General features: G+C 37.0%; 1 protein-coding gene across 4 annotated transcripts in view; it reads right to left on the bottom strand.

Annotated features, from left to right (window-relative positions):
• Arhgap29 (Rho GTPase activating protein 29) overlaps nt 1-23,023 on the bottom strand; it is a 73,105-nt gene extending 50,082 nt beyond the window's left edge. Inside the window, exons 1-2 of one of the 4 annotated variants that reach the window (XM_047549792.1) lie at nt 22,878-23,013; nt 4,796-5,032 (exon numbers count right to left, since the gene is read on the bottom strand). In XM_047549792.1, coding sequence (XP_047405748.1) covers nt 4,796-5,000 — 205 coding nt within the window. In that variant the 5' untranslated portion in view covers nt 5,001-5,032; nt 22,878-23,013. Of the gene's footprint in view, nt 1-4,795; nt 5,033-10,886; nt 11,034-22,877 lie in introns of those variants that run through there. The other 3 variants (XM_047549793.1, XM_047549801.1, XM_047549797.1) reach the window with 3 other exon arrangements.
• Between the last annotated feature and the right edge of the window lie 873 nt (nt 23,024-23,896).

Raw genomic sequence — 23,896 nt, 5'->3', positions numbered from 1 at the left:
TGACGGAAGCTTGTCCAAGTAACTCATTCTTAACAAATGATTAAATGACTTAAGTCATATTCCAAAGCAGTAGCAGCAGAACTAGGTCTAGACGCTGGATGACATGATTCTCTTTCCAGAGTTTTTTCTGCCATCCTTTACTGTCAATTAACCAAATTATATAACCTAGCTAGAAAATTATCTGCTGGTTCAAATCAAGAAGGAAATACACACTACAAAACCAACTCAAGGAAAGGGATCCCAAATGGACTTCTGTCTCTGTGTAAAAATTTAAACATTTGCTTATTATTAATAAACAACTTTCCTAGGTTTAAAAAAAACGCTCTAGAAATAAAAAACATTTATAATGCAAGAACTCATCTTAGTATTCTCAATAATTATAAAGACCAAATGTCTATATGCGTACTATCCAACAGAAATTTCTGAAATAATGGAAATTTTCTGTATCTTTACTTTCTAATATGGTAACCACCAGTAACATGCATTACTGAGCATATAAAAGGTAGCTACTGCAACTGAGGAGTTGTTTCTTACTTTAATTAAATTCAAATAGTCATGTATATCTAATGGCTCCCATATTAGACAATGCAAATTTAAATAATCCCCACAGAGTATAGAATTAGCTAGTGAAATAATGAAAACTGAGCAGTGTTTTTATAGGGTGCCTGCCATGTAAAGCAGGTGCAATAGCCTGGAAAAAATATACAGTTCTGTATGAATGACCTCTGGGGCTCCAAATAAGACCATTTTTTATCAGCAATAAGAAGTTGACAAAAATCATACAATCTTAGTTATACATACATCTCCATTGGTAAAATGTGGCTAAAAGGACCTGTCTTTATGGGTGCAGAATGAATAAATTTCTTTGCATATAAAAATATTCTATAAAATGGAAAGTACCATGTACAAAAATAGAGGTTGATTATCCCTTATCTAAAGTGTTTGGAAACAGAAATATGTTAGATTTTGGAATTTTTCAGATTTGGGAATATTTGCACAGATTTTACCAGTTCAATATCCCTAATCTGAAAATCTAAAACGCTCTAAAATCTGAAACTTTTTTTTTCCATTGCCATGATACTCAAAAGTTTTGAATTTTAGATATTTGGATCAGGAATGATAGTTTCTATAACTCATTTGGGGAGATAGAAATATTACCATAAATCAATCAGAAAGTTACTTATCTAAGACTAGTTTTAACAGAAGGACTGAACACCTAAGGCAATAGTCAAGTGACTTTGTACATTACTGCCTCATTACAACTGAAGTATTCATTAAAAAGGGTATTCTGATTAGACCAAAAGGTACCTTGTCTAGCCACACTTTTTATTCTTAAAGACTAACTTTCCAGTTTTTTAACAGCTAACAGATGTGACTTAAAAGGTAATAAACAATGCCAAAAATCTGAAGTACTGTCAAAGTCACTGGCAGAATAATGACAAGGTTCCTTCATATCAAAAGGGAATAGTGAAACAGCTCTTTGCTGTCTGGCCCTTGTTTATTGCTGTGGTGGTAACTACAGAAGTTCAGGAATTGTTCCCAATACACATGGTTCATGTTTATAGAAACATAAGTAATAATACTATCTCAAAGAGTTACAGCATTTTAAACATTTTATCTGTTTTCCTGATGATTATATTTCATGTGATCCTTATAATAACTACTCAGGTAATAAGAAATAGTCTGTTAATCTAAGAAGCTAAAAATCATGATCAAACTCAAACACAAGCATATTATAACATTCTCCTAATCTTTTATAATGGGATTCATTATATGTCTATATATACTTCCTTGCTTAAGGAAAACACAACAAAAAGGTTCCAGTCACTCAAATTAACTAAATAGTAATTTTCAGATTTGGATAACAATCTTCCAAAGACAGAGAAAACAAATTCTTGTTAAATTCAAAATTCATTCTGACATGGCATACATGGATCTTTTTAAATCTGATTGAAAAACCAAGCAGTAAGATTAATCTCATTAGGATGAGAGTTGGTTATCAAAAAAATTGTTTTGCTGGGTTTTAAAAAATTAATTTACAAGCTTTTCAATAATTAGTGACATCTGTTATTTAAGTTAAAGTACTAGCACGTTTATTATTAAAAGGATAATGTCCACACACATTTTTAAACTTAATTTTCAGTGCATAAATGTGTTTCTATATATATCCTTTTATCTGAAGGGATAGTCTCCTGTATCTTATTAGCATTTTTCTCTTTTCTCACTAAGGATGGTTTCCAATCCTCTTCTTTCCTATTCTCTGAATTGTCTACTCACAAATTAAAACTGCTAAAAAATTTTTTTGCCAATAAGAAGTGGCTCAACTTTATTTATTTATTTATTTATTTATTTTTGCGGTACTGGGGATTGAACCCAGGGCCTTGTGCATGAGAGGCAAGCACTCTACCAACAGCTACATCCCCAACCCCTCAACTTGTTTTAAATTACCACCATTTAAAATCTGTGAAACAAGGGATACCTACATAAGATGAGGATTTTAAAAGATATAAATCTCCCAAAGAAAATAAACAAACAGAAATCCTAACTAAAAATCTTATATTATTGAAAATGTACTTACATTGATACATTAAATAACATCATGTTTTACCCTAGATTGAGGTAAAATATATGATTTGTCAGTGAATATATCAATTTAAATTTCACCTTAAAAATTAACCCAGTAAATAGTGTGAATATACATTGTGTACAACCATAGAAATGAAAAGTTGTGGGCTGGGGAGATAGTTCAGCTGGTAGAGTGCTTGTCTTGCAAGCACAAGGCCCTGATCCCCAGTACCACAAAAAAAAAAAAAAAAAAAAGAAAAGAAAAAAAGAAAAGTTGTACCCCATTTGTGTACAATGAATCAAAATGCAGTCTGTAAAAATAAAAAAAATAAATAAATAAATTAACCCAATAATGAAGTGTACATCAAAGAGAACAAAATTTACTACATGCAAACTTAACAATAAATTTTAAATAATTAAGCCAGTTAAGAATAAATCTTTATTATAAAACTAGGCTCCTTTAAATAAATGGCACATTTATTTAAGTAAGAAGTTTGTTACCAGTAAAATATTTAATGTATTTAGGATATTTTCCATAATAATAAGTTACTTTTACTAAATTTAATCATCCGTTTTGGACTTCGAAATCAACCTATCAAAATTAACAGGAATGTGAGCAACTTCTTTCTAATAACATTTACAATGTCTGGAGCCAGGTGTGGTGGCATGCCTGTTAATATCCAGGAAGGACAGTCATGCAAGAGGATCTCAAGTTCAAAGTCAGCCTTAGCAACTTAGGTAGATCTTAAGCAACTTGGTAAGACCCTGTCTCAAAATAAATAAATAATTAAAGAAAAAAGGAGGGAGAGACAAGGAACGTGGCCCAGTGGTCAAGTGCTCCTGGATTTAATCTGTGGTCCCCCCCCAAAAAAAACCCCATACACACACACACACACACACACACACACACACACATATATATATATATATATTTTTTTTTTTTTTTTTTTTTTTTTACACATAATCTCAAAAGAATTACATATGATTGCTGCTTTAAGGAAAATTCAAACACTAAAATTTTGTGGCTTTGGGGCTACAGAGGTTGTATAGTGGTAGAGTACTTGCCTATCATGCATGAGGCCCTGGGTTCAAGCCTCAATGCCAGAAAAAAATCATTTTTTTCTTTTTTGGAGGCTTCAATTCTAGTTCAATCATTTTGGGAATTTCAACTTGAACATTATAGTTAGGTTAGAAATAAACTCAAACTAATATAAACATGAGATGTGGTTTCAGATTCTGGTTTTCAAAATGCATATCAGAAAATAACCATTAAACATATATACACATAAAGATTTGTTGAAACCTCACAAATTCCTAAGAAGGCTCAGGAAGTCTCATATAAACACAATAAAAGTGAAGCATAATCTTCAGTTTCTATAACATAACATTATGAACATGGAAATGAACTGCGTCTTATCACAAAAGAACAGGAGCTGTGTCTCAACTATTAATTATCACTGACATCAAATTTTGATATTAAAGAAACACTAAAAGTTTAAAGACTTAAGTCAGGGACATATAATTCTTCACTTCATGATAACTAAATCCCATTATCTATAGACAACTTCTGTGATTATCCCTTAATTTAAGAAGAGTTTACAGATCAGCAAAACAGAATTAAGTTGAATATTAGGGAAGAAATTTCATTCAAATACAATCATTTTAAATTTGGCAACAATATGGAAAGCTGAATTAAGGCCAAACCATCAACAATCTACATCATAAATATTAGCTTGCTTATTGAAGACCTTCAATGTGCTGCATTGCTTTAACAAGGTGGTTTAGATTCCAATGGTCTCAAATTATCCTGGACCAAACTCCCTAGAACAAAAGACTTATTTTTTCTTTTTTTTTGGTACTCTTGTTTCCTCACCCTTACCAATATTTTCATTATGTACTGCACTATTATTTATTTTTAAATTTTTCCCCCCATTATTCTCATTGGTACATTACAGTTGTACATGATGGAATTTGTTGTTCCATATTCATACATGCACACAATATAACAATATGGCTTGGACAATATCATTCCTCAACTGCACAATTATTCGACTATAAAATGGTTTTCACTGAAAATATCAAACATTTGGGGAGGAAATTAACCACAAATAACTAAAGCAGAATAATACCCTGTTTCTACCATTGTGTACACACTTATCTGTAGGGAGGCTGGCATTTAAAATTTTACAACCTATCCAGTAAGAATGCTAAGAGAAAACAGTTGACAAACCTGAAAGAATAGCTTCTTTCAAATATAGTAACACATGGGAGAACTTCCTGATATCATTCACCAACTCCTGGATGTAGTCCGGATCAAAAATGGAGTTGGAACTTATGGACTTGAGCCCCATTTCAGAAGCTGCAACATCAGTAGAGTGTTGGCTTGATGCCCAAACGCGTTTTTTCTTTGCCTTTTTCTGTTTGTGAGCAATCATCCTCTCATTTAACAGTCAGAAAAACTGAAATCCTTAAGGAGGCAAGAAACAAAAACAAAAACAAAAACAAAAACAGAAACAAAAAGAGAGAGAAACACAAATACTACATCAGCCAGGGAAACACATTAGGTTTTCACAAATTGCCAAGAGTCCACCTTAGTATTCTATTTTTTTTTTAATTTTTAAAAACAAATGAATAAAAAGCTATACTATGAATTATAACTTCCATTTTTTAAGTGTCCATATCCTGAAAATGCTACAATATGCAAACTATCATTCTTTTCATTTCATAAGAGAGGAACCTGAGGTCTAGAGGTTAAAAAAATACGTCTATGCTCACAACTGATAAATGACGAACTTAAGAGTTAATTCTAGATAGATCTGCCTTAACTTCCTCTTAATTCCTAAGATATAGAATATTTTTTAAATTGTAAAAGTTGTTTTGAAACATCACGTAGCATTTTCCCTCTATAATACCACCTTCAAAAATAAAGATTAAATACAGACTTTGAAAAAAGAAATGTGTTTTTAAAATCCTCCTCCATCATTTACTACATGACCTAAGAAGCTGTAAGTTATCTCTTTACTTTGGTATGTTCATTTATAAAATCAGAAAAACACCCTGACAACACCTACCTCATGAGCTTATCTTATAGAATTAAATGAGACAATAATATATAAATATCCATTGAGCACATAAAAGAAGTTCAATTAAAGTTATTTTTTCTAGTGATATATATATATATGTACATACCACACTGACATTCTGGGTTATCAAGTATCACGAAGAACATTTTTGTTGAAAACAAATTCTGAGGATGTCCCCTAATCTGATGTATCCTGACTGAACAAATAAACGTCTTATTATTAGAGTAATAGTTCTGGTAACTTAAGGATATAATAGTGAAAAGGCAATGTTTGGGAATTTAAAAAAAAATTAGATTTGAATCCTGGCTCTAATATCTTCTAGATGTATGACTTGTACAATTTACTTATAGGTTTGTGTAAAGATTAAAAGGGATCACAAAATTTAGAAATTTTTATGTTAAAATATCTAATCCTGGCCCACTGGGACTCAAGAGAATCTTACTTTGTTTCTTCTTCATCGTTATTTTAACTTTCCAGAATTAAAAGCCCTAGTTTTTTAAAATTTCTAGAAATCAAAAAGGAAATGACTAGAATTAGCCCAAGCATTATCATTAAAAGATTTTTCAAATATCTTGTCTTAAATACTTGGATACTTTCAAAATGTAAAATGACTAAGGACTCCTATGAATCCACAGTAGAAAGTTTTATGCAATATTTTCATTATTTGTAAGACACATTATTACATTATGTACTATTATAGCATAATAGTACATACCATAGATTTGGTTACCAATTTGGTTACCAATAGTACCAATTCCATAGATTTGGTTTTTCCCTGTGATTACAGTTCTCTAGTCTATCCACTTCTATTTCTGCTGCTACCATGCTACTGAATTATCATTTCTTGCTTGAGGTGCTGAACTAATTTCCTAATGATTATTCCAGAACCATTCTTGTTCCATTATAAATGTAGTGAGTAAACTTTTCAAACATAAACCTCATGGTTTCATTTCTCTGCTCAAACCCTTCCAAAGGCCAAGTGAGAAAATGTAAGGCTCTGTGAGGTTCAAAGTGAGATAAGGCTCTTGCCTGCCTCTGCAATGTCATCTGGAGTCACACTCCTGGCTGTCGAAACTCCTTCCATACACACCTCCTTTTCATTCTTTTAACTATTTATTTACTGTAACCCATAGTAAGAAACAATTTTACATCATGACCAGTATATATATATATTAGTATATAATGTTGGTATGTGGTATGTCTAAGAATCCATTTGTCTTTCATAAAACAGATTCTAGATAAGGATCCATGAGGTGTACTCAAGAGTTTTTCATTCTATTCCATTTCATTTTTGTAAACCTTGGTTGCAACTCACTAAATTGGCTTTATACATGTAATGGAGTCACGACAGCATAGCTTGAAAAACACCTATTGTTCAACTCAGGGTCCAGTCTACACACAGATTCATTTGCCTGCAATATTCCTTCTTCTTCATTGACTCACTCTCATCTCACTCAAAGGTCACTTCCTCAGAGAAACTTTCCTGTATCATTCCCAAGGCCCCACAACCACCACAACCAAACTAGAACAGAATCCCCTACAGATGCTCTAGAGCATCCTACACTTTTCGTCACTGTACTTATCACAGTACAAATAGATAATTCATATCTTCCCATTTAGGCTACAATCTTAAGGAAACTAAGACCTTGTCTTGTTTGTTAATCATTTGTTATCTCTTACGCTGCTCACAGCACAGTTTGTTACAACAGAAAGGATGGACTACTTAAACTATTTGCAGAATGAATAATGAATTTGCAGAAACAATGGACATATATTAATAAAAGTTACAACTGATTTTTATAGAAACAAAAATAACTATAGGTTGCTGCACTATTTCAAAGAAAAAAATTTTTAGATCTATCTCTAAAATGCTATCTTTAAAAAAAAGTACATGAAGCTGAATGAAGGCAAAATTACATAAAACTGAAATAAAAGTTGTATTTCTACTATTGTTCTTTCTGATTATATAAATAGGGTGCCCCAATACTTTTTAATTGCTTTTAAGTTCCTTTATTCAATATTCTTTTGTTAATTCCAAATTATTTAAGAATAAATTTCTGCACTTAAAACTAGTTTCAACCTATCTAATATTAATCCTTAAATGTGTAATTTGTAAAATGAACTTATGATAATTTTTTAGCACTACTGTTATACCTAATTTTTGCCATCAACAAAATTAAACAAAAAATTCAAGTGTCTTGTTTGGGCAGCTCTTTTATAAATCACTAACTGAAGAAGCTATTAGCCTAACAAATCTTATCACTCTTGCAGTTTACTTAATCAAAGTCATTCTGTTTACCTCTGGCAGCTTTTAAAATTTAGTAAATTAGGCAACTGGTCACAGTTATTGGTAAAGATGTTTACAAAAATTAAAGACATATCACAAGTTTCAAATAAAACATCTTATCTATCTGCATAAAAAGAATGTACCTTAAATAACTGTGTGTCAAATTAGTAATCCAGAGTTGTAAAAAAGTGTTTTAAAAATACTTGAAAATTGTTAAACAAGACAGATCTGTTTCTCTCTCTTTCTCTCTCTCTCTCTCTCTCTCTCTCTTACACACACACATACACACACACATTCACACACACAAGGGGTACTAAAAAGGACTGTAGTCTACCTCTAGTCAATATTATGATTAATGTTCTAATTTTGTTATTCTACTACCTTTCACGTTAAAAACTGAAAAAAGGAAACATTAACATTACAAATGAAAAAAATGTTTAGAATAACAAATATAAACCAAGTTTTCATAACTGAACTATGACAAAGGAAGTTTAGACAACATACACTTTTCCATGATCACTAAGATACTACTTATTAGGCACTTTTCATTTTCCTATGTGCTAAAACAAATATTTCTATGTTAGAGGTAACATAAAATGAACAATAACAGACTGCAGCTAGCAATTTAATTAAGTTGGGTTGCTAATGCATGGAAAGTACTTAGCATAGAGCCTGGATCATCAAGAAGACTCAATAACTGTTAGCTGTCATTACTAGCAGTGTTTTATTGTGGGAAATTGTTTTTCAACACACTTAAGTAATAAACTGTGACTTTGCTACTCTGTAAATTGTGAGTAAGGAATACAGAAGTGGAAAGAATTGCTGAGACTTAACTGACTTCATGCAAACCTACTAAAAGGCTTCCAAATGAAGTTTGAACTGTGCAAACAGTTGAGCAAAACATTTGTGAAACTCTAATTCTTAAACCATTTCCTCCAACTCTGAACCACTGACATTAAAAACGTGCATTACCCACTTATCACAGAATTCTGTAGCAAGCAGAAAAATCACTGTGCAAAACTACTTTCTCTGTTTATTCTAAATAATATAATTAGAAACATGGGCACAGGATGGTAATAGCTCAGTGACAGAGTGTTTGCCTAGTATGGGGCAGGCCCTGGGCTGATACCTAGTGCTGAAAGAGAGAAATCAAAGAAAGATGTATACAAACATTCTCCTGTCTGTGGCTTTTCAAGACTTCAGTAGCCTAGGTCAATCAAATATCCCCTATCCCATGCACACACACCCTGAAAATGTACTTTATATAAGTATTTTCATTTTAGGCACTGGGCTAATTGAAGCACACAACGTTCTCAAATATCTGTGTTTAACTGGACCCACCTTACTATGTCTACTTGAGGAAAAACTGTAGATGTTTCAGAAATCTGCTATTTCAGCACAATTTCTGATATGGTAAGAATCTATTTAAAGATGATGAAAAAAATCTGAAGGGTTCTGAAGGTCTTTAATTGTCCTTTTTAAACGCACTCCTAAGTCTAGCACAGTGGCACACACCGACAATCTCAACCACTTGGAAGGCTGAGGCAGGAAGATGGCAAGCTCCAAGCCAGCCCCCACAATTTAGCGAGACCTTGTCTCAACTTAAAAAAAAAAAAAAAAAAAGGTTGGGAACTGAAGCTCAGTGGTAAAATTCTGGGTTAAATTCTCAGTAACACAACAAAACAAACAAAAACAAAATAAACCCCCTCCCCCCCCCAAAAAAAAAACAGGAACACGTCAAAGACAGTGTTATCAATAATATGTAAACAATTTCTAAATGAAGGCGTGCAACACACATACACTTCATTCCTGTGCAGTTTGAACCCAGCACGATTAAAAAAGAGGAAGCTGCCCAGCCTCCCACGCCTCCAGAATGTCTAGCATTCCTGGCAAGCAGGGTTTGTCTCTGACCAGCCAAAACTACCCAATGGAAAGAGCACATTCCCCATCCTGGACTTAAATACGGAGGCAAGGAGAGAGAACCACCACCACCACCACCCCGCCCCGCCCCGCCCAGGCTCCCCAAAGACCTGGTAGCGACAAACAAAAGATATATGACAGACAGGAGACAGTCACACAGAGAAAAGGGAAGGAGTGCTTAACTCTTGCCTTTTGCAGGTAACATCCTGCCCTCTGAAAAGGTAAGAGGCCAATTCCCTCCTGAGAAAGTGTGTGAAAAAACAAACAGACACAATGGTCATCAGTCATTAGGGCTCAACCTTGAACCATCTCCAACTTGATCTCACTCCTTCAAAGAAAAAACTTTTTTTAATTGAAACCATCAAACCTCAAAACCCATCCAAAATAGAACTGAGACAAAACCACTGAGCTTGAGAAGCCCGCAAACAAAACGCCCATTCTGAATTCAAAAGACAGAGGTGAGGAGAAAAACACACGACAGAAATCCTAAAACACCCCCAAGCAGGGGTGAGAGCCCAAGTGGAGTGAGGATTGCCGTCAGGGTTGGCGGGAGCAGGGCAGGGACTGAGGAAAGCCCGCAGACTTAAGTGATCAAGAGCACGCATTCTGGAGTAAAGGTGCCCTGGGTTTAGGTCTTCACTCTGACAATTAATAGTCAGTATACTTGAACTGGTTTTTAACCTCAATTTTCCTGTGTGCGAAATGAGTAGAAGAACCAAGGATCTGTCGCGACAAATAAAGGAGGCAGAACGTGTAACACTCTTACAGCAGTATGCAACTGGTGTGGTACATGCTATCAGTTCGCTTTTACTGCGTTCACCATCATCAGTCCTGGACACCACTCCGGTCCACCCCGCTCATGGGTGCCCCTCATCCGAGACCGACCTCTACGAGAACCCCGCCTAGCCCGCAGCGGCCTCCGCTCTGGGCCACCGCGTGGCCTCCCGACCCCGGACAGCAACTGGCCGGCGGCTGGCGCTGCAGTCCCGAACCCCGTCCGCCGCCAGAGTGAGCACCGCCGTCCCACTCACCGCGGCGCTCCATCCTGCGTCCCGGACGCCCGCCCAACGCTCACGGCCGCCGCCGCCGTCTCGGAGGACTGGAGCTCGCCGTCCCCATCCCCCACGCAAGGAGCCGCGGATGCCCGACCAAGCCACAGCCGCCGCTGCCACCGCCCCTGCAGCCACACTCACGACCGCGCCGGCCGCGGACACCCCGCCCCCGCCGCGCGCCGCCCGCTCCCCGGAGCCCAGTCATTGGCCGACGCTCGTGGGGGCGGGGCCGGTGGCAGGTGGGGGCTGCCGCTCGCTCACCCGGCGCCGGCTATCCGCTGCGCGGCCGTCTGACCCAGTCCCCACAGTCGCCCGGCTCAGCGGCTGCAGCCTCGCAGACGGAACGACTTAGGAAAAAGTCACCTGATGACTGGATCCGGCTAATGGGCGTTCTCAGATAAGCAATCTATATTTCTTGTGAGGTGCTTTTTGGACCAACTTTATCCTCCCCGTCCAACCCCGGTGAGGGGAAGAACCCGGGAAGCGGCACTACAGAGGTAATATGCAACACCACATGGCTCAACACCTTTCCAGAGGAACGTGCTACTCATGACCGACAAGACACAGTCACGGACAGAGAAAAGAGGAGTGCTTAGCTCTCGCCTTTTGCAAGTATCATCCAGCCTGTCCTCTGAAAAGGTAAGAGACAAGGTTCATCAGTCATTAGGGCTCAACCTTGAACCATCTCAGACTTGACCTCACCCCATCAAAGAAAAATAATTTAAATTGAAACCAGCCCACTACTCTGCCCGCGGTGGAGGGTAGTATTTCCCATGCAGGCATATCTTACTTCTCCAACTACCCTCTCAAACCTCATCTCAGAATAAGAGAAAACGACTATGGAATGATTATACGAAGTAATGGCCCCCGCCAAAAAAAAAAAAAAAAAAAAAAAGGCACAAAAGCTCCAGGATCGTGTTACTCATTGGAACAAACAATGCCATTTATCTCAGTGAAGGAACAGTCAGAAAAACAGAAACATGGAGAGTGGGTCTGGGAACAGCATGCTGAGGCAGAGAAAAATGTTCACACAGGGAGAGACTGAAAAGACCTTGGGGAGTGTGAAAAGTGCAAAGAAAATGGTGGTGTACACATAGGGAGGAGAGATGAAACGATGGAAGGCAGTAACAAGTGAAGGCGGAGAGAAATAAAAGGAGAAAGAGGCCCCCCACTTAGAAAAATAAGGCCGGCATGATAAAGCCAACAAGTTGGGGTAGTGAGACAGGAGAAATCACTCACTGACAGAGAGCAGGACACCTCTTAAATAAATGAAACACTGCAAGAAAAATAGTGTTGAGGAAATAAAACAAACAGCCCCTTGGGTACTACTTGGAAAAGACAGAAATGAGGCTCTTTGGTTATCATATGAGTTCCATGCTGAATTTTTCAGACTCACAACTTATCCCTTTAAACCCCAAACACAATACCAAGGTTGAGCCACAAATACTCAGGAAACCTCCACACCAAACTTCCACTTAACTACACTGAAAAATAAAGCCACCAACACTCTCACCATAGAAACTTATGAAGCCTGAATTGAAGCAAACTAATAAGAAGAAAGGAGTTATCAGAGGCTGGAGTGGAGCAACCACAGTTAAATCATAAATAAGGTTTTTGGAAGGAAATGTGAAATAGTTCCTTAACCCCAAACACCCTCTTAAGTCTACTTTAAAATGCCTTATTTTTGCACTTATCCACCATTCCCTTTAATAAAGAGGACAGTGTTCCTAATTAAAATGGAACTGGCTATGTCATTGACAATATCATGAACAAGCTCCTGATGGAGAGAAATGGTGTGTGAAATGGAGGTGGTGGTGTTACACACAGAAAAGCAGAGACAGGTATGAAAAGGAGAGAAAATTATGAAGGGAAAAGAAAGAGAATAGAATAGAAAGTAGATCAAATGAGATGGGAAGATACAGAGAAAAGTGAAGGCAAGGAAAGTGAAAATAAGATGAAGACAGAGATAAGGAAGATAGACAAACAGGTGATAAAGAAAGACACCATTCACTGATAGAAAGAGGAGGAACACTTCTCACACTCAAAAAGTTCTGGTGGAAATGAAGCCAATTATCTGGAAAAGATAAATAGAACCTGGCTCCACAATTATTTTTCAGAGTTGATTTTTAAAAATTTACCCATTAAGTCTTAAGCACAACTGTACCAAAATCAATAGCTCTCACTAACAATACTGAAGACATCTAAAAACAAACATTCCTTCAAATACCTCTAGAGGAATGATGCACCATGTACAACTCATGAAACCACTGATGAACCAAAACTGAAGGATACCAATGGGAGAAGAAAGGATTCTGAAAGTCAATCACCAGGTAGGGGGCAACTCTCAAGGGTTCAAGGAAGCAAAGTTTGTTCCTGTATCTGCTCCAGGTTATTCTCAACACCTTCCACAACATATTTGCCTTTAAAGTATCCTCAAACAGCCAAATATTACATGTCAAACCTGACACAGAGAAGCTATTTGATGAATTAATATTCATTGGTTAAATTAAAAATAGGGTTGGTCTGAGACATTTTGATATGTCTCTCAATCTCAATCCTCCTCTCAAATTTTTTAAAAAATACATTCTCTGTCATCCTTCATCCAAATGATGATAACATTTGCAAAGACACACAAAAATGGTAGTTCACTTTAAAAATGTTTCTAATTTTTTTGGTACTAGGGATTGAACCCAGAAGAGGTACTTTACCACCAAGCAATCCTCAGCCCTTTGTTGTTTTCTATTTTGAGACAGCATCTCACTAAATTGGTTAGGGCCTCACTAACTTGCTGAAGCTGGTCTTTGCTTATGATCCTCCCCACTCACTGGGATTACAGGCATGCACCACAGCTTTCAGCTCACTTTTAAATTAAAAGGATTATTTTATTAATCTCCCCTGACTTGCATAGCTTAAAGTAATTTTATATTATGCAAATCAATTTTAAGTATGAAAACTGCATTAACTGAAATAATATTTTTCTGCAAGTCCAAAATTCTTGGTTTATAATAAAATTATAAAGTGCCTCTCTCCAAAAGAAAAACTATCATTGTATCTATTGCATAAGTCCAACACCTTAAATTGTTCAACTAATCTCAGAAAAACACTTCTGGAAACAACCTATAATTGAAAAGAATTACTTGTGTTTTTAACATTTTATTTTATTATTGTCTCTAGTATTTTCCTTCTCAAAAGGAAATTCACATCCTCTATATGTTGCTTTTGAAGACTCACAATTTATTCCTTTAAGCCCCAAACACAATACCAAGCCATTCTGTGCAGCCTTAAATTAAATATTCCTAAAATCTTGTTCATGTGTTTTCAAAGTATCTGTGGTTCCAGACTGAATGATCTTTTTATCTACAGTGGTGATCATCCATATTGTTAATTTTGTAGCTTAGATAACCTACTTTTCGTAGCAGAACATGGTTTGTTATGAAAATACTTGACAAGGTCTGGAGACCTGGGTTTTTGTTATTTGGGTTTTTTTTTTGTTGTTGTTGTTTGGGGTTTTTTTTTGGGGGGGGTTGGTTTGTTTGTGTTTCTTTTTTGGTTTTTTGTTTGTTTGTTTGGGTTTTTTTTTTTTTTTTTTTTTTTTTTTTTTTTGCTGTCACAACTAAGGGGGTTCTACTGACATCTAGTGGGTAGAGGCCAACGATGCTACTAAATAGCCTATATGCACAGGAGAGTCCTCATCCTCAACAAAGAATTATCAGACCCAAAAGGTTAACAGTGCCAAATTAGATCCAAATCCTACTTTGGAAACTTTAAAAGAGAGAAACATTAAATTATGCCACATGATACACCCAACAAAACCTGGACAAACACCACAATTTCTTCAAAAAATAAGTTGCAAGAAAACAGGTGGAACAACCAATCTCTAGATTAAAAAAAGCCTTAGAAGATATATCAAGTGCAGTAATTAATAAGATAAGACTTACCCTTCTACTGTAGTAAACAAGAGAAAACTGCACAAAATAAATATTGTTTTCAAACACTGAAATACACTGCACAGAACTGTAATCCCTGACAGAGACTCACAAGCAAATGAGGGAAACCTTACAATCTCCCCAACTTTCTGCCTAAAGGCACAGACCAAAAAAAAAGGAAGGGAAAAGCCAGACAGAGTATGGTAGTCTTGCTAAGAGGCAAGGGATCATAGTTCTAGGAAACTGGGGTGGCTAGACTCCATACAACAGATAATAGAGGGGGAGAACGTGGAAGGAGGAAGAGCTCCAGGAATTCGCATAGGAAATTCTTTAATTCTCTTGCCTGAATATCAAGATACACATATGTAGGACAAAACTCCAAAATGATAGGCAAAGAATTTCAAGGGGACTGTATTTGTATAATTCCCAAGTTCCCTGAAGATGTGGAAGACCTGTGAGTTCTCATTCGCCGGAGCAGAGTGACCCACAGAACACCCACCCAAGGGAAGTTCTCAGAAACACATGCTTTGTAGTACAGTACATCTAACCTAGATCTAATGAAAACCACCCCAATGAAGTTTCAAAACAAGCATATTTTATAATTTCTTTTTAAAAAGTTGGCTTAAAACATAAGTAGTAACAATGTGTTGTGGCATTCACAACATATACAGAAGTAAAATGCATGAAAATGGTGTAAAGGAGAAAATGAAAATACACAAGAAGCTTCTTACATGTGAAGTAGCATAATATTATTCAAAGATATACTATAATTATTTAAAAGTGTGTGTTAAAATTTCCAGGGATACAATTAATAAGTCAATAGTAAGCATAAATAAAATTTCAAAGTTCTAATCCAAAGAGAAAAGGACAAGAAAAAAAAGCCAATAATAGATGGGAAAAATGAGAAAGAGCAAAGTGGCAGCTTTAAACCCAATCATGTCAGTAATCAAATATACTTTAAATGTCCCCTAAAAAAGGCAGATATTCTCAGATTGAGTAAAAGAATAAAATCTGACTACATACTGCATATAAAAATTACTTGAAATATGAAGACAGATATATTGAAAGTAAAACAAAAGAAAAAGCTGTGCTATTCAAACACTAATCACAAGAAGGCTAAAGTGGCTCTATTACATCAGATATGAAATTTTACCAAGGACAAAAAGTAACATTTCATAATAATAAATGTCATTTCATTATAAAGTCATAACAATACTAAAAGTATATGCACCTTAAAAATAGAGGTCCAGAATATCTGAGGCAAAATCTGACAGAAATATAAGGGAAAACAGAAAAATCCCAAATGTTAATTAAAATATCAACAATTCTCTCAGTAATTGACACAACAAATGACAAAAGATTAGTAGGAATATAGAAGATTTTAACAATACTATCTACCTATTTGACCTGACAAATGTTTATAGAAAATACCACCCAACAATGGCAGAATACACATTATTTTCAAATGCATATGGAGTGTTCACTAAAAGAGACCATATGTGGGACCATAAAACAAGTCTTAATAAATTTAAGAGGATTGAAATCATTCAGTATATGTTCTCTTACCCAAACATGAGAGGAAGAGGGAGGCCCTCAGTTGCTAGGGAGTCCCTCCCTCAACTCAGTCTCCCAACACACTAAGAATCTCCCCTCCTTCCAGTTTCTATTCCAGAACCCAGGGGCTTAGGGAGCTCTACTGTCATGTACCACTACGAAGTTCTCTGCACCCTCCCTGCAAAAAGAACCTAGAAAACAAAAAGAAAATTAAGTCCAAAGTAAAAAGAAATAATTATAAAAACATATATCAATGTAACTAAAAAGCTAGTTGTTTGAAAAGATCAGTTATACTGATAAATATCTAGCTAGACTGTCAAGAAATAAAGAGTAGCGAGGCACAGTAGCACTGTGTATTGTTTGAGGCACAGACATAACAACAACAAAAAAAAAAAAGCAGAAAATTGAAATATCCCTCTACATATTTTAGAAATTGAATTCATAATGTAAAACTTCCCACAAAGAAAACTGTAACCTTGGGGCTGGAGTTGTGGCTCAGTGATAGAGTACTGCTTGGCACGTGTGAGGTCCTGGGTTCGATACTCAGCACCCCATATAAATAAATAAAATTAAACAAAAGAACCATTGACAACTAAAAAAGAAAATATTAAAAAAAAAAAAAAAGAAAATTGTAAATCTAGATGGGCTTCACTGATAAAATCCACCAAACCAGAAAAAATAATCCTACACAAACTCTTGGAAAGTAGAAGAGACAAGAACCTTTCCAATTTATTCTAAGTTGACACTGCCGTGATACCAGAACCAGACAAAGACATTACAAGAAAATTGAGTCCAAATTCCTCAATACGGTAGGTATTAGCAAATTAAACCCAACAGTACCATGGCCATGAAAAGGTTTTTCCCAGGATGCAAGCTTAGTTTAACACACATGGGAGAAAAACTACGTGACAATTTCAAAAGATGCAGAAAAAGCATCTAACAAGATTCCAGGCCCATTCATGATGAAGTCAGTAAGTCAGAACAGAAGGAAATTTCTTTTACCTCATAAAAGGCATTTATAAAAAACTTAGACCTATGCTAAGACAATGCTTTCCCCTTAAGATCAAGATCAATATTGTTACTGAAGGGCATAGCCAGTACAGTAGATAGAAAATAAAATGCATTCAGATTGAAAAGGGAGAAAATAATGAGATGACATGTTTATGTTCCTAAAAAACATCTTGAGAAACTTATAAGTAAGCTACTACATCTAATAAATGAAGATAGCACGGTCACAAAATACAAGTCAATATACTGCAATTTTATTTCTATGTATTAACTACAAATAATTGAACAACAAAATTTTAAAAACCAATTCCATTTACAAAACCATCAAAAAAAAAGATATTTTCAGGGATAAGTTTAACAAAGCATGTGCAAGATCCTAAATTAAAAGTTATATAAAACACTACTGCAAGAAATTAAAGAACTGAATAAACCGACAGGTATACCACATTAACAGATTGGAAAACTCAATACTCTCAAGATTTTTTTTTCTCAAAATGATATACAGTTTCAGGCAATTCCAAAATCCCTCCAGGTTTTTATGCAGAAATTAACAAGTTAATTCTAAAATTTATATGAAAATGTTAAAGATATGAAATAGCCAAAGAAATTTTGAAAGAGAATGAAGCTGGAAAATCTAGACTGCTTGACTTCAACATTTACTAGAGAGCCACCAGAATCAAGACAACTGCTTGATTTTAAGATTTACTGTAAAGCTATAGGAATCAAGATAGTATGATATTGGCATAAGAGACATACAAATCAACAGAATAAAGCAGATTCCAAAAGTAGACCCTCATGTATTTAGTTAATCGATTTCTGACAGAGGTGCCAAAGTAATGGTCTTTCAATAAATGGTGCTGAAATAACAGATATCCATGTGTGGGGAGGGGAGATGAACCCCAACCCTTATTTTAGTCAACTCTAAAATTAACAAGTACCACACACCTAAACATACAACCTAACACTATCAGTCTTTGATTCAGGGTTATGAAGGGCAGCTGCCTATTTTTATTAATAAAGGATTTTTTAAGAACATAGCCATCTTTATGTATTGTGTATAATTGCTTTTAAGCTACAACAGCAGAGTTGAGTAGTTGAGGCAGTATGTCCTGCAAGCCTAAAATAAAATATTTACTATCTGGTTCTCTAAGAAAAAGTTTCTGAATCTTTTTCTAAATGAAAATACAGTAAATAATACAGGGAACAATTTCTCAGTGACAAAAAAGAATCATAAGGAAACACTGGCAAACAGACAAAATTTAAAACTTCTACTTTAAGACACTGTTAAGATATGAAATGCCAGCCACAAACTGAGAGAATATATCTGAGAAGGAATTTGTATCTAAATTATTTCAGAATCTGTTACAAATCAATAACAAGAAAGAAAATAAATCAATAAAATGAGTAATAAAATGAACAGACATCACAAAAGAAGATACACAATGGGCAATAAGAACATGAAATAACACTTAACATCATTAGTATTAGGGAACTACAAATTTAAACTGAGATGCCACTAAATTGTCACAAGAAATTTTAATTTCAGCTAGTCTGAAATACTAAATGATGATAAAGATGAACAGCTACTGTAACTGTAATACAATGCTACTCTACAAGGTCCACAATCACTCTGGAATTTGGCAGCTTCTTTCCTTTTTTTATAATGGGGATCCAGTGACCTTGTGCATGCTAGGAAAACTGAGTTTCCTCCCCAGGCCCCTGACAGTTTCTTAAACAGTTAAATATTCATTTAACATACAACCCAGCAATCTTGTTATTTTACATACACAAAAGAAATGAAAACATACACTCCCTCCAAAGTTCAAATTTGTTCACAGGAATATTTTTCATGTCAAAAACTAGAAACAATCCAATATTTCTGAATGGATAAACAAATGGTGGTATAGTCTTAAAATGGAATATTACTTAACAATAAATATCCATTACACAGTAAAAAACCATTTAGCCTTATGCTAAATCAAAGAAGCTAGTCCTCCCCCCCCAAAAAAATACATACATGTAACAGTTTGATTGCATGTATATGAAATGCTAGCAAATACAAAACTTAATCTTTAGTGACAAAAAGTATATAAGTGGTTGCCTAGGGACAGTATGGTACATAGATAGGTGTGGGAAGAATTACAGATGAGCATGAAAGAACTTTTTAAAGTAATGAAAATATTCTATAATTTGATTATGATGGTGATTACAGGGTGTATAAATTTGTCAAAACTCAAAGTGTATGCTTAGAAAGAATATATTACACGTAAATTACACATCAATAAATTATATGTTTATGACTGTGTATCGATCAAATCAATTATAATATGTGGACTTTATCTGGATCTTGATTCAAATAGCCTGTTTAAAAAAAATTACTCATAATTCAACTTGACTGAACAATAACTGAATATTGGATGGTGTTGGTATTATATTTAATAAGTAATCTTGTTTTGGGAAATACACTGAAATATTTATGGGTAAAATAATATGATGTCTGTGATTTGCTTCAAAAGAATATGGAAGTTTAAATGAATGGTATTATAGATAAAAGAGGACTGTTCATGAGTTGATAATTTTTTGAATCTGAGGTTATATACACAGAGCTCATTATACTGTTTGGCCTACTTCATATGTATGTTTGAAATTTCCCATAATAAAAAATTGTTTTAGTTTTTTTCATCTACCTTTGGATCTACTCTGGGCTATCTCAAGATTATCCCCATAAACCCCATCACTCTCCTTCCCATTTCTTTCCAGCAAAGTACATATGTGACTCAGGGCTAACCCAAACCTACTGTCCCCTGAATATCCTTTGGAAGTCAGCCAGTTACACACAATTCTAACACACTAAGCACAAATCTGACATCTTGCTGGTACTCAATGAGTATTAGATAAATAAATTCTAAATAAAATTATGGGAAGTTATGTCTGAATACTCCCTAAAGTTGAAACTCAATTTACCCTTCCCTAGTACTTCTAAAAACATGTTAGTTAGCTCCTATCTCTTCCTTTAAAAGGGGGTGGGGGAGCGTAGTTCAGTGGTAGAGTGTTTGCCTAGCATGCTTGAAGCCCTGGTTCAATCTGAAGCACAACAAAAAATAAAAAATAGAAAGAATATAACATGTGAAAGCTTTCTCAGCAACACACCCTAAAACATTCTTTAAGAAAAATAAAATTCTTATCTAGGGAGGCAATATTGCCAAATGTCTGCTCTATGAACAAGGTGGCTCATTTACTTATCACCATAATAATAAAGACAATAAATAAAATGCTTAACACCTTCCACAAAAAGACCAAAATGTGCTCCTAACCTTTTAAAACCCCCTTGTTTCTTTACACACATGAATGAGTCTTTATGTGTGTGGCTCATTACCATGCTGAAAGTGAGTGGGAAATTAAAAATAAACAAGCAAACAAAATAGCCTTCAAAGCAGAAAATCCAAGCTGGATCAGTGACATCCTGGTATACATTAGAGATACCCAGCAATTCTGTGCAGGAAGGCCATTCTACCTTCTATGCTTATTAAAGTTACTCTTCACCTTCAAGCTCACACAAAAACATCACTTCTTCCAAAATGCCTTTTCATTTCCTCCACTGAAAATAATCAACCCTATACTTTTCCATAAATGATTCCTCATACTTCTCTCAGGTAACTCATATTATGCCTTGGGCTCTATTTTTCGGTTATTGTATACCTGCCACTCAATAAATGGATAGGTTCTACAGGGACTCTGTCTAGCATAAAGTCAGATCCTGCTAAATATTCAAGGTGAATGCTGAATAAATTATCATGAACAGGAATCAAAATCTTTCCAGGATACCTTCTGGGAATAATCTTTGTTCAATGGTGGTTCTAACCCACTGGGACCAAGAGTAGTTGTAAAAGCCCACATTCCTAGGTCAAGGGCTTTTACAGCTGGGAGGTGAGGGTGCTGATAATTGAGATGGTTGTTCTATTTTAGGGAGGTGGAGGGAGCTGGAGTGACCATGGATTCACTGAATAGTGATTTCTTCATGCAAAGTTCAATATCCTGCCAACTTGGGGACTGAAACTTTTCTACCTAGGCCTACCTTGCTTTCTTCAAATTTACTCTTAAAAGTCTTCTCAAAATCATGAGACATATATATGTACTGTTAAGCTAATGAGGCTTAAGTGTCAGAGTTCCTCACTTGCACAGTTATTACAATAAGGAAGCATTTCTGAGTAGGCATTTCTGGCAATCTGCCTATAGAAATCACTGAAAAAAAAAAAAGGATCTAAATCTCCAAGTGTATCATAATGTGCTATGATTTATTTACTCATCCGAACTACTCACCTTCACATCTAATTTTGAAATTCTTTTTCGTGATGAGGGAGACCCCCCACACTCCCAAACTCAATAAGGAGGTGAAGTTTTAGCCCAATGAGGAAAAGGTAGATACAGAACGAAAAGTTGCCTGCTGTTCTAAACACCTCTCCTCCCTTCCCCCAGAAGATCCACACAACTCAGTATGGAACCCCATCCTTGGTCTCTGCAGAGAGGGATAGTAATGAAAAAGTGAGATTAAACCTGGCACTTGTCTGACTAACCCAAAGACAAGGAGAGTCCTGGTCGACTTAGTTTCCACACAAGCCAGGCCGCCTCCGGAACACTAGATTTCGATCATGGACAGGGTCCTGGGACATCCAGGGCAACAAACTCACAGGGGCATGCTCTCCATGTAGCAGCTGCAATCTCCCAGCTTATCAATTCCAATTTTGCAAAGCACACGACTTGCCCTAGGGCCACGGCTGGGAAAAGGTGAATGGTAACAGAAGGGACAGTATCAAGGGAAGGACAGAGAAAGGGCGGGATACAGATGCAACAGAGGGGGCACTCAAGGGTGTTTCTGAACCTTTAGACATCCCCCTCCCCGCCCAAAGTAGTAAACAACCAGGGCCTACATGAGGTGAAATGTGGTAAGAAAAAGTAAATATAGGTCACGAGGTGTTCGTTTCTTTACCTCAGCCTTTGTACTAGTCAGACTTAAATTCTAGGAAACGTCACCAAACTTCCAAACAAATCCCTGTGGCAAAGACGGATATGAAGACCCGGGAAAGGAAACCAAGGAGTAAAAATAAAGAGCCCCTGAATTCCGCAGGGAGGCGATGAACGCAGGTGGCTAGAAAAGGGAAAGAGGCTGCGGGACGTAGGGTGGGGAGACCTACTTGAGGAGGAAAGTTCGCCCGCAAGTTTCGCCCGCGGCTACCGCGGCGTCACCGCACTGGCGCTGCGCACCTAGGTTCGCAAAGTCCCCACAGCGCCCGCTCGCGACCTCCCCGCTCGTGGGCGTCCTTCGCTAGAGTCCGAACCTCCCGGAAAACCCCGTTCCCGCAATCGCCTCCGCTTGGGGCCACAGCGTGGCCTCCCCAACCCCGGACTGCAACTGGCCGGCGGCCGGCGCTGCAGTCCCGAACCCAGTCCGCAGCCAGAGCGAGCACCGCCGTTCTACACTCACCGCGACGTTCCATCCCGCGTCCCGGACACTGACGCCCGCCCAAAGCTCACGGCCGCCGCCGCCGTCGCCAAGGGCTGGAGCTCGAGGCCCCCATCCCCCACGCACGGGCCGCGGACGACCGGCCAAGCCGCCGCCGCCCCTGCAGCCACCGCCACGACCGCGCCGGCCGCGGACGCCACGCCCCCGCCGCCCCCCGCCCGCCCCCGGAGCCCAGTCATTGGCCGGCACTCGTGGGGGCGGGGCCGGGGCGGGGCCGGGGCGGAGCCGGGGCTGTGCGGGGACCGCCGCTCGCACGCTGGGCGTAGGCTATCAGCTGCGCGGCTGCCTGACCCAGTCCCCACAGTCCCCGGGGACTCAGAGGCTGCGGTCGGGCAAGCGGGACGACTTAGGAAAAAGTCACCGTTTGCACATTCCAGTAGGGACCAGGTTTTCCATCCTTGTATAATTGAACATTTCTCTTGAGGACACTATAAATTCTAGTCAGAATTCTGGTCCTCAACTTCTTGTATGGGCCTTCTTCCCTTCCCTCCTTTTCCTTTTTGAAACAAACATAGATTTTGGGCCCAACTTTAAAACTTACCCGCGTTTTTCTTTCTTCAGCTGATTGTCATTTTCAGCAAACAAAATTACTCAAAACATAAGTTATTCTGTATACATAGTACCCAGCCACATGGAAATGCTCAGTTGACTACATGTCAGTCTAACCAAGCAACTTGCTTCTTAACATTAAATGCTCCTGATTAATGGGTCTCATTAACATAGTGGAGAGAAATGAACAACCACAAAGTATTTATCTAGATGTTGCATCATACATCGTATATGAAAGGTAAAAAGCACAGTGTTTATACTGGATAAAGTACTGCGCATATTAGTTACTCTTAGTAGCTCTACCAAGATTATTTTTCCTGTTGTCTATGCTGACATATAACAGACAGTCCACAAATATTAGCTGACAAATGAGTGAAATTATATAAAGTTATTTGGAAAAGTCGTTCAACCTCATCCTCCCCTTAAATCTT

The sequence above is a fragment of the Sciurus carolinensis genome, chromosome 1, assembly GCF_902686445.1.
Source record: "Sciurus carolinensis chromosome 1, mSciCar1.2, whole genome shotgun sequence".
In the NCBI taxonomy this organism is placed as follows: Eukaryota; Metazoa; Chordata; class Mammalia; order Rodentia; family Sciuridae; genus Sciurus; species Sciurus carolinensis.
This window is presented reverse-complemented; position numbering and strand designations above follow the sequence as displayed.